General features: G+C 46.9%; 2 protein-coding genes across 7 annotated transcripts in view; one reads left to right on the top strand and one right to left on the bottom strand.

Moving 5' to 3' along the window:
* Positions 1 to 4174, top strand: part of DNAJC11 (DnaJ heat shock protein family (Hsp40) member C11) — a 29558-nt gene extending 25384 nt beyond the window's left edge. For 3 of the 6 annotated variants that reach the window (XM_026085447.1, XM_026085448.1, XM_026085449.1), the window contains one exon: positions 717 to 4174. In XM_026085447.1, coding sequence (XP_025941232.1) covers positions 717 to 742 — 26 coding nt within the window. In that variant the 3' untranslated portion in view covers positions 743 to 4174. The remainder of the gene's footprint in view (positions 1 to 716) is intronic. The other 3 variants (XR_003256590.1, XR_003256591.1, XR_003256592.1) reach the window with 3 other exon arrangements.
* A 981-nt stretch (positions 4175 to 5155) lies between these two features.
* On the bottom strand, positions 5156 to 9557 carry PHF13 (PHD finger protein 13; the record flags this gene model as incomplete). Its single annotated transcript, XM_026085450.1, has 3 exons — positions 5156 to 7725; positions 8170 to 8722; positions 9420 to 9557. Coding segments are annotated over 3 exons (918 nt in total), but the record flags the coding sequence as incomplete, so codon positions are not given.
* Positions 9558 to 9611: the final 54 nt, after the last annotated feature.

The following is a 9611-nucleotide window of genomic DNA, read 5'->3' on the forward strand; positions in this document are numbered from 1 at the left end:
GATACTGTTGTGCTGCTGTCTGGGATATGTCAGCTGGAGGTTTTCTTGCAGGCACGCTGGCGTCATTTCCTCCCATCAGTGGGTGGTGGGGTGCATTGTGTTGTGCCTCCAAGAGTGCTTATAATGTGAACTGGTGTTACTGAAATGAATGGACCGTGATATGTCTCTAGAGTTTGACCATAAAAGAGCTCATCAGCACCACTGCAGCTGTTTATACCATGTAACCTTAGATATCCAACCTGAGCTAGAAGCAGAGGCTCCCCACAGCTGCTGGTGTCCTTACCGGGTGATCCACAGCGCTGGATTGCCCTTTGAGGGCTGAGCTGAATACATAAAGGCAATTTGGAGGGCTAAGCCAGATTTCCTCCTCATCCCAGTTTGTCCTTCTCCAAAACATTTTCCCTGCGAGACTCATTTTGCAAAACAGAGATGAGCTACTAGTGACAAGTTTCACTGGTACCACTGAAGGCATGGTGAGTTGGCTGAAGAGCACAAATCTCTATTAATTCTAGACCACCTCCCTGGCTGAATTTAAGGCACAGATCCAACTCGTGAAACTTTCATGTGTACATTGGGGGTTTGTATGAATCATGTTTAACTTACGGCTAGAGATGTTCCTGTCTGTCCCCTGATACAGTGGTAAGTTCACATTAAAGCTAGGATGCATCTCATCTAACAGAAGTGGCTCATATCCGTTTGCTGTTCTCATCCGACAGCTCACAGAATTGATGCAGATGGCTAATCTGATGAGAGTGTGCGTGTCTGTTACGGTACCTGGGTCAACAGAAACTGCAAAAACTTCCCCTGGATGCTACAAGTTTGAACAGAGACATTTTTATTTTTGCGATCCATATAGAAGGTGGTGTCATACCAATTATGTTAGGAGACAACATGAGAACCTGCTTCTACAGGTGGCTCCAAGGCAATACTTCTCTGAATTGTGGCTCAGTAACCAATAAAGCAACGTGACTCTGAATGCGCAGTGCTTTCTGCTGAGGTTGTGCAAATGGGGTACTGAGCACCAGCCAAGTCTTTTCGGCTGCAATTTGGCCACAGCCCATTTCTGCAGTCTCACATATTTCTTCTTCCACTGAGCAGGAAAGAAGACTTGTTGCTCTCACTTCTCATACTTCCTGGGGTAGGTAACGTACCTTTTTGTACTCCTGAGGGGAAGGGAAGTTCTGTGGCCACCTCCAGAAAGTCCTCTGTGTAAATCCTTTCATTGGAAAGAGGACAGAGGTTGTTTTTCATCCCAAAAATGTACTTGTTACGGACAAGTACGTTTGGAATGAAGTTCTTTGATTTTTGTAATAACATGGACCTCTTCAGCATGAATCCATCCAGCTGCTAGTAACCCTCATTTAAACACTGCTACTCCAGACAAGGACTCTGGATATAATAGTCTCACTAATTCAATTATTCTGCCAGCTAGAACCATGTACTACTTAGGTTTTCAAGAAAGTAGGAAAGTAAATTTGCCAGAAGGATAGTAATTCATTTCATCTGATTCTGGTGCTGCAATAATCTCTTCCTATCTAATTTATTGCTAGAAAAAAGAGGAATGTAGTTGATACAAGTAAACCAGACCAAAGTGAGGAGAGCTGCCAAATGGGGTAAAGAGCTGAAAACTTAAAATTCAGTTGCCTCTTCTAAAAAGCATCAGTTGTGACATAAATTCCCTGTATTAGTCTTGCGTGGAAGCCTTGCCAGTGATTTGCCAGGAAAGGGAGCACTCTCATTCTAGCAACGCAGCAAGTGGAAATGGCAGTCTTTTACTGTCTACATGAACAGCACCGAGGGATTTTATTTATATATATAAAAAGGGATAATCATAGCTGTTACTCAGTCACAGAGCTGCAGTTCAGCTCTTGGCAAGTCCTAAAACAGCCTTTAACACTTATATGCAAGAGACTTAGAAAAAAATACTGCATTATTGCTCTTGACAATTACTACAGTAAATCATTTCCCAACAAGCACCTGAGCCCCTTTTTCTGTGGTTCTCTTTATTCAAGTCATGGTCTTAATGCCCTATGGCAATTAATTGTAATAGAAAAATTAATTTCCAAAAGCAGACTTATTTCAGCCATTTTAAAACAGATGAACCCCCTCCCCCCTAAAGTCATACAATTAAGTGTTGTTCACTTGTTTTTATTTTAAAGGGGAAAAAAATCTTCAGTTGCAATGGGCTCCTGATGTAGGATTTTATTTCACTTGTCACCAGTGTTCTACTGATCAGAAATTAAATGTTAATTGTGCAATAAATTATCTTCAGCTGAAAATCAGGCCATGTTCCCTTTGCATCTTTAGGACAGTCTTGAAATTAAACTCTCTGCAAGGCTTGGTTTGCCAGTTTTACAAATGTAACTGCTCCCTCTTTCACAGCCTGCTGCTTTTCCTTTTCTGAGTGGTTCTAGCTATAGCTAGTTGAACTGGGCAGGATTCTCCACCAGAATTTTTGTTTTCCCACATCTTGTCACAGCCTGAGGCGTACAGTCAAGAGAGAGAGTCATTCTATGTTGACTAGGGCTTAACACTACTTCCAGTAGGAGTACTGAGAACTACAAGATTTGCATAAGCAAATGCTAAATAGTAGCAACACGTTTACTGCTAATTACAAAGAAAAATCTTAGAGTAGTCCTGTAGCCACCAGAGCAAATGACACTGAAGACTATTTTCATGAAAAGTTCGTACATTAAGGCAGTTCTCCTTGTTTCTGACAATTTCCTGAGATATAGTTCCTGTTGTCATGAAAATAATGTGTTTTCTTACATGTTGTCTACATTAAAATGTAGAGAATAGCAATATGATTCTAAAAAAATGCCTCAGTATTTCAAGATGTTTATGGTATTACTACACTTGAAAACTAACGCTTCTAAGAAGCAGGGTGCATCATTCCTACTCCAGTAGTTTACATGTGAAACAGGGCTGCATCTTTGGGTGCAAACTTTGGAATGCCATAGAAACCTGTGAGGTGAGACACCATCCTTCTCCCATTTAACCAGCAAAAGGTTAAAACACCTTAATGAGGATCCAGGAGCACTTGCTAGTCATCTTTTTTTTAGCAAGAGCCTTTAAATTAGAAATTTTTGAGCTGGAGAATACAGGTTTAAGATTTACTTTTTATAGTCTTCCCTCGTCTTTCTGTCCTTGCTCCCATCTCTGACAGCCTTCTGCTTCTGCTATCTCTGTATGGTTAAGCCAATGAAAGAATATAAGGTGTCAGAACTCAATCCAGGCGCTTGTTATACTGTGAAAACCTTACAAATCTCCCATGCAACTTAACCAATACATCTTATACCTGAAGGTAGTTCAGCAGCTGGTCCAAGGCTCGGATTCAAGCCGATGCTTTTCTCTTGATCACAGCTTTGTTCTCATCAAAGAAAACTGACTCAGTTCCAGCGCTCTTCCTTTTTACAGTGAAGGAACTGCTGCTAGCGCGGAGATGAAGTGATTCGCGTAAGGTAGTTAAATGCAATGAGATGTTCTAGTTCTCCCTGCCTTCCCTCTCTGTTTCTTCTTCTCCCAATGCTTCAGAATTATCTTTATATCTGATTGTAAAGTAATTCATGCAAGGGGCAGATGAACGTTAACTTTGTCCCTGAATCCTTTAAATTTCTGACTCTCTTTAAAGTGAAATCCCTCAAGATTAGTACTGAACCCAGTCCCTGGCTGAGCATCGTAAGTATATAACTTGTTTTTCCTGCAAGATCAACTCGCCAAAGATTCAGACTCTTGCTCTTCCATTCCTCTGGAGTACCATGAGTGGTGCTTCACACACGAGGCTCCCGCAGCAGATTCCTCTCTGCATCAGTTAATGTACGAATTCCATTTTTGCTTCCCTGCAGTGTTTCTGATTGTCAGCTGTTGCTGAATTTTGTCCACATGGCGGAGTATGATGACCGTCTTGTCTCCTCCATTAGAGCCTGTTCTCAGGTTGGTCTCTTCTGCTGAAGAGTTACTTCATCCGGCCTCCTCCTGTCTTATTCTGCCTGTGCAAAGTCTTAAAGAGACTAAGAATAGTCCAAACTCAAGGAACTCTGTTTACTTTCAACACTACCATTTCTGTTCTATGAGAAATTGCCATTTTAACAGGAACAAACTCCTTTGGGACTTTTGTCTATCAGTCTGTATTATATGGAGTTACAAATAGAATTAAAAGCTATAAGCAACCAGGGCTTAAGCTCTTAATAGTGCCATTTGAAAAGAGTCAAGTAATCCTTTAAAGGTTGCCAAGCTATTGAGAGAGGCTGCTGCTTTGCACTTAGCTGGCTGAGCAGCACTGCCTTGGGGGTTGACAGGTACAAGAGAGGAGCGGCAGGAAGGCAGAAGCATCACTTCAGCCGCTGGGGTCCTTGGTGTCACTGCTCTGCGTCACTTCCATGGGCAGTGCCACCCCGCAGCGGGGCTGCTGTGAGGAAGGGGGGGGAAGCGAGGGGGGGGGGTCTCCCTTGGCATAGCTTGCCGAGGGCTCAAGGGAGTTTGGTTTGGCTGAGTGGGCTCGTAGCTGTGGTGCAGATGCAGCACAGCCCAAGTTCTGCAGTGCCCGGCCTGCAGGACTGGCCCTGGCTGCAGCCGCGGCTCCTCTGCTCTCGGGGAGGCGGGACAGGCACGGGGTCACCCGTGCACCCAGCTTCTGCAAGCCAAGCCTGCCCCCAGGCTCTCTGCAAGGGAGCCCTGCCCAGACCGTGCACCGTGCGGGCGTCCTGACCCGAGCCCTCTGCCCGCAGCACTGGCACGGCCTCCACACCGTTCTGCCGGTGCCCATGGCGGAGCCCAGCGCTGCCTTCAGCCCCTCTCAGTTCCCGCAGTATCAGGAAATCGTCTGCTTTCCATCACTTCCGAGGCGAGCTGTGCTGCCCTGTGCTCATCCCTGCAGCCCCCGCACCGAGCAAGGGCCTCGCACCAATTTAGATTAGCAAGCAGGCAGGTGGGAATAACAGTTCCCTCTCAGTACATGTGAGAGGGATTTGTCTGCAGCATTTTTCCTGTCCTTGCTCACCTGTGTGTGTGGTTAGGGGAAGACTGTTTCTGGTCAGGTTTTGCCACCACCTGACACAACTGTTTTGCACACCAGTAAATCATAATAGCAGACTCCTGAGTCCAGAATAAAACAAAGTCATTTTTCATTTGTTTCACATTTAAGAAAAAAACATGATTCATTAAAACAGTTTTAATGAAAAAATAAAGTTCTGAATTAAACTATAATCATACATGGCTGAAAGTGATGAAATTAAAAGTATGGAGATGTTATTTTTTTTTTTCTCTCTCTGCTGATATTGTAACGTGCTGGACTTGTCAGACACCAACTATTGGGATAAATCTGAAAAGGTAACAGAACAAGAGTCAGTCACATTAATTAGTACAAACCTCTGTGAAAAAGAGGCAGTTCACTTGGCAGTTTGTCTTTTCTCCCATAAAAGCTTCAGGAACACACTCCACCGTGGTCCAGTTGAATTGCAGACACGCTGTAAACAAAGATACCAATACTCAGAGCAGGTCCAACCCTCACATAGCTTGTGACCAGGATCTTCCAAAGCCTTTCTGTTTGCAGAGTGAAATGGCAGCATCGGAGAACTTTGGTTATTTTTCTGGCTGCAAAGAACAGTCAGGCAGCCTTATGGGGCAAATCTTTGGCAAACTCCTAGGTGGTTCCACTTAGCTTCTAGAAGGCAGCGTACCACAGTCATGGTCTTGTTTTACAGAAGCTGGAGAGCTGGTTTTCAGAACCAAGAGTCAGTTGTCACAGCTTGGTGGGATGGGATTTTTATAAAGGACCAAGTTTAAAGAAGAGTACGGTTGTGCAAGTCCATCATAGCGATCCAGGCTGACAGATCTTTTACATCCCAGCGTCCCACGCAGGAGAGCCCCAGGGCACTGCAGTGCTGTACCGTCTGCCTCGTGTTACATGTCTAAAGGGGAGTACCTGACTCTGTGTACTGGAAGGACCCTTGGTCATCACCAGGACGCACTTCCTGGTAAGTCAGTGTTCAGATAAGGCGATGGTCTGACGTGGTGCGTCTGCAGTAGTAACATGGACACACTCCTCCCAGTCCAGCTAGTCTTGCTCCCGCCGTAATACCAACCACTGACTTCCCCTCGCCTCGCGGTCTCGCAGGACAGAGCACGCATTGTTCATTCGGCATAACTTAACAGAGCTCTCTCAAAGACATAAATCTAATTTGTGCAATAAATACAATTTGCTCCGTTCGGTCATTGAGGAACAACATCTGCATCTCGGTGGCCTCACATACAAGCCTTGACTCCCTTTCATGTTTCTAAACAGATTTCCCCTGGGCTCACGCCCCAGGAAGGCCAGTCGGGGGACTGCAGCCTTGGCAGGTGCCTCTTCTGTCCTCCCCAGACTGGATGGATCTTCATTGCACTTCACCTTGCTAGCTGCATAGCCCGCATTTGCTTTTATCTGTATAATCTGCAACCAATAGGCTAAAGATTTTGGTTTTTTGATTACAAATCCAGTCTCGAAAACGAACGGCGACAGCAAAGGTAAACTCAGCTGTAGTACTCAGGTGGAGATGGTCCAACCCCAAACTAGACCCACTAGGTTCTCAGTTTACTACAGCCCCTTTTACAGTCCAAGTTTGAATTCTGGGCTGAGAAAGGGAAAGAGTCATTATCTCCTTAAAACAGCACCTCAGAGCTTACCGACGGGCTGGGAAACAGAGCAAATGGTACCCCCCATACACACTCACATTTGAGCCAATCATGCAAAACAAAGTCACAAAAATCACTGTAAGAAGAGACTTCCAGGAAGAATCCTGATGTCACTCATCCCTGGCGCTGCCTGTCCAGAAAGAGGACTGTTTTCTTCTTTTAAATGCACCAGTCCTTGGAGCAGGAGGAAGTCCCGTTTTCACTTGAACAATGCCAAATCACAGAACTCGGTGAAAGCAGCTCACCTACTGCCCAGACCCACTGAAGACGAGACAGATCCCACAAGAGGTCAGTAGGTATTCACACTCGCTCCTAGGGAGCCTTAGAGTATCTAAGATGGATATATATGGACAAATGGGCAGGTACAATATTACATTAAAATTAAAACACATGGCCATTTACTTCTGAGACTCTTCACACAGATTTCCCTCCTCCTCCCTCTTTGGAGGATGAGTTTCCTAGCACAGAGAAGGTTTGCAGTTTCTTTCCCGATGGGATGAGAAATAATACGTGGCAAAGGTATTATACATTCCCAAAACATCATCCAATTCATAGTTTTAACTGGACAAAACCCCACTGAACCCAGAGCGCTTAATCTGTCCTTGAGCTAATCAGTATCTAGCAGCAGTTTTGACCAATTGGCTTCTGCCAGCCCCGGCCATCAACAACTTTGTGATACCTTATCCCTGTTACCGCAGGCAGACCAGGCAGCCCTTTAGCCTGAGCAGCAGGAGCTCGGAGGAGCGCTCCCTGACCTCCCAGCTGGAGTCTGTGCTCCGCACGGCCAGCCCGCCCGAGCGGCACGCCGGCGCGGCCCTGCCCTCGGCTAGTCCAGAAAGCGCCGGCGCGAGCCCGTCCGGGAGCGGTTTGAACGGCGAATGTCAAACTTGGAGTCCCGACACTTCTGGCATATGTAGACCTCTGGGACGTTTGATTTGCGGATTTTAGCGCAGGAGAGGTGGATCCAGGTATGACACTCGTTACACTCAATCATTGGCCGCCCGGCGAAAGGTTTCATGCAGAAGCAAGTGACGAGGTCCCATGAATCGTCATCTGGAGAGAGAAACAGCAAGTTACACTTTTCCCTCCCAACCTCCTCCTCCTGCATTTCACCTGCACTGTGAATTATTTTCCTTTTGAGTTAAAGTAGCTACCTGGATTTCAAAGACAGGTACTTCACTGATTTTTCCAGGGCTTAACAGAGTCTCTGCCAGCTCTTGCTCTGGAAGAGAATCTCAGCAATGCAAAAGAGGCAATAATCCAGGGATCCTACCTCTATAAAGTCACAACTTTTCAGTTGGCTTACTGCAAAAGCAGTCCTGCTGTCGGCCCCCCCCCCCCCGAAAACCCCACCCACTAATTAAATCTGCCCGGGCAGTGTACCTTTGCACTATCCTCATGCTACAGGTAACATACCAAAAGGATTAGTGACAGCACCGATCATTTCCATCTGGCTAATCATCTCACAAACTTTCTTTTGATGGCCAGGCCACCTACCTGAATCCACCATAATGTCCTCATCGTCACCGGTGCCATCCTCATCCCGAAACACGACCTGCTTCCCCTGCCGAATGACCGTTCTTTTACCCACGCTCTGTATCTCCACAGTCTGCTCGGCTGTCACAGCGGGGTAGGAGACGCTGGAAGGTGTGTCCGAGTCCCACACCGAGCAGTGTTCGGTGACAGACTGAGGATCGCCCTCGGACGAGGGACTCATCGGAGTCTCCACAAAAGAGTCCTCAGCCTCCAGCTCCAGCAGCTTCTCCTCATAGTCTTCCTCTGCAGATGCTTCTGTTTCCCTTCTCTTCAGCTTTTTCTTCTTCCTGATCTTATCAATTTGCTTTCGCTCTGGCAGGAAATTGCCAGGTTTTGCTCGCTGGAATAGGGAACCGTATGATTTTGTTCGCTTAAGCTGACTAAAGCTCTTTCTGTTCTTGGCTGGCAAGGAAACAGAAGAAGGGATGTCATTGAAGCGGGGATCCCAGCTATCGCTGTCAATTGTGCCTCCAGTGCTGTTGGGAGGGCTGGGGCTGTTCCTCAGGGGTGTCTCCTAGAAAACATTAAGAAACCGGACAAAAGCATTATTTTAGAGCCAACTTGCGTGAGATGCTACAGCACTTCCCTCCATAGTGCAACATTTAAATTTCACCATTTTGACCGGGGCACCATGTTGCACCATATATATTGCACGAGTTCAAGCTCCCATTCTCTTCCACGCGCTTTGCAACCTCAGCTACTGCAGAGAATTCCAACCAAGGAAAAAGCTGCCAGGGAACCTTTAGATGAGGAACCTGAGGTTTGTAGCTGTCTAGGTCTCAAAAACAGTAAGGAAGAGATCTGGGATACATACTTTAAAATGAAACATTTTTACACTGCATGAATAGTAGCCAACCAATTTCATGATTTTAAAGCTTCACGGCTGTCCCTTCTGTTCTAGCGATACAACGTACACTTACAATGTTCTTACTTTTAATTAGGAAAACATCACATTCCAGGAAACAGGCACTGTGTTTAAGCTCACAAAAAAACATGTCACCAAAACGCGACCAGAGTTGGACCGTTGCGTTTGGCACGCCCCAAAACAGGGTACGGTCAGTCTCGACCTACGATTTCTCCGGAGCACAGGGAGCGCGGCCCCTGGGCGGGCGGGCGGGCAGCGCATGCCGGCGGGTGTCCGACACACAGGGCTTTCCCGGGGACGACCCCAGGCCGCCGCCGCCGCGGCAGGGCGGGCGCTGCCCTCTTACCTCCTGCGGGTAGGGGATGTAGCCGGCGTAGGCCAGGACGAAGGTGCAGAACTTGTTGAAGTCCTCCACGGTGCGGTGCCGCTTGGAGGCGGGGGAGAAGTCCTGCCGGAGAAACAGAGGCGGTGAGCGGGCTGCGGGACCGGCCCCGCCGAGACCCGGGAGGCGCCGAGCGCGGCCCGCCCCGCCGGGGCC

This window comes from Apteryx rowi, unplaced genomic scaffold, assembly GCF_003343035.1.
Source record: "Apteryx rowi isolate R43461 unplaced genomic scaffold, aptRow1 scaffold_67, whole genome shotgun sequence".
NCBI classification, from domain to species: Eukaryota; Metazoa; Chordata; class Aves; order Apterygiformes; family Apterygidae; genus Apteryx; species Apteryx rowi.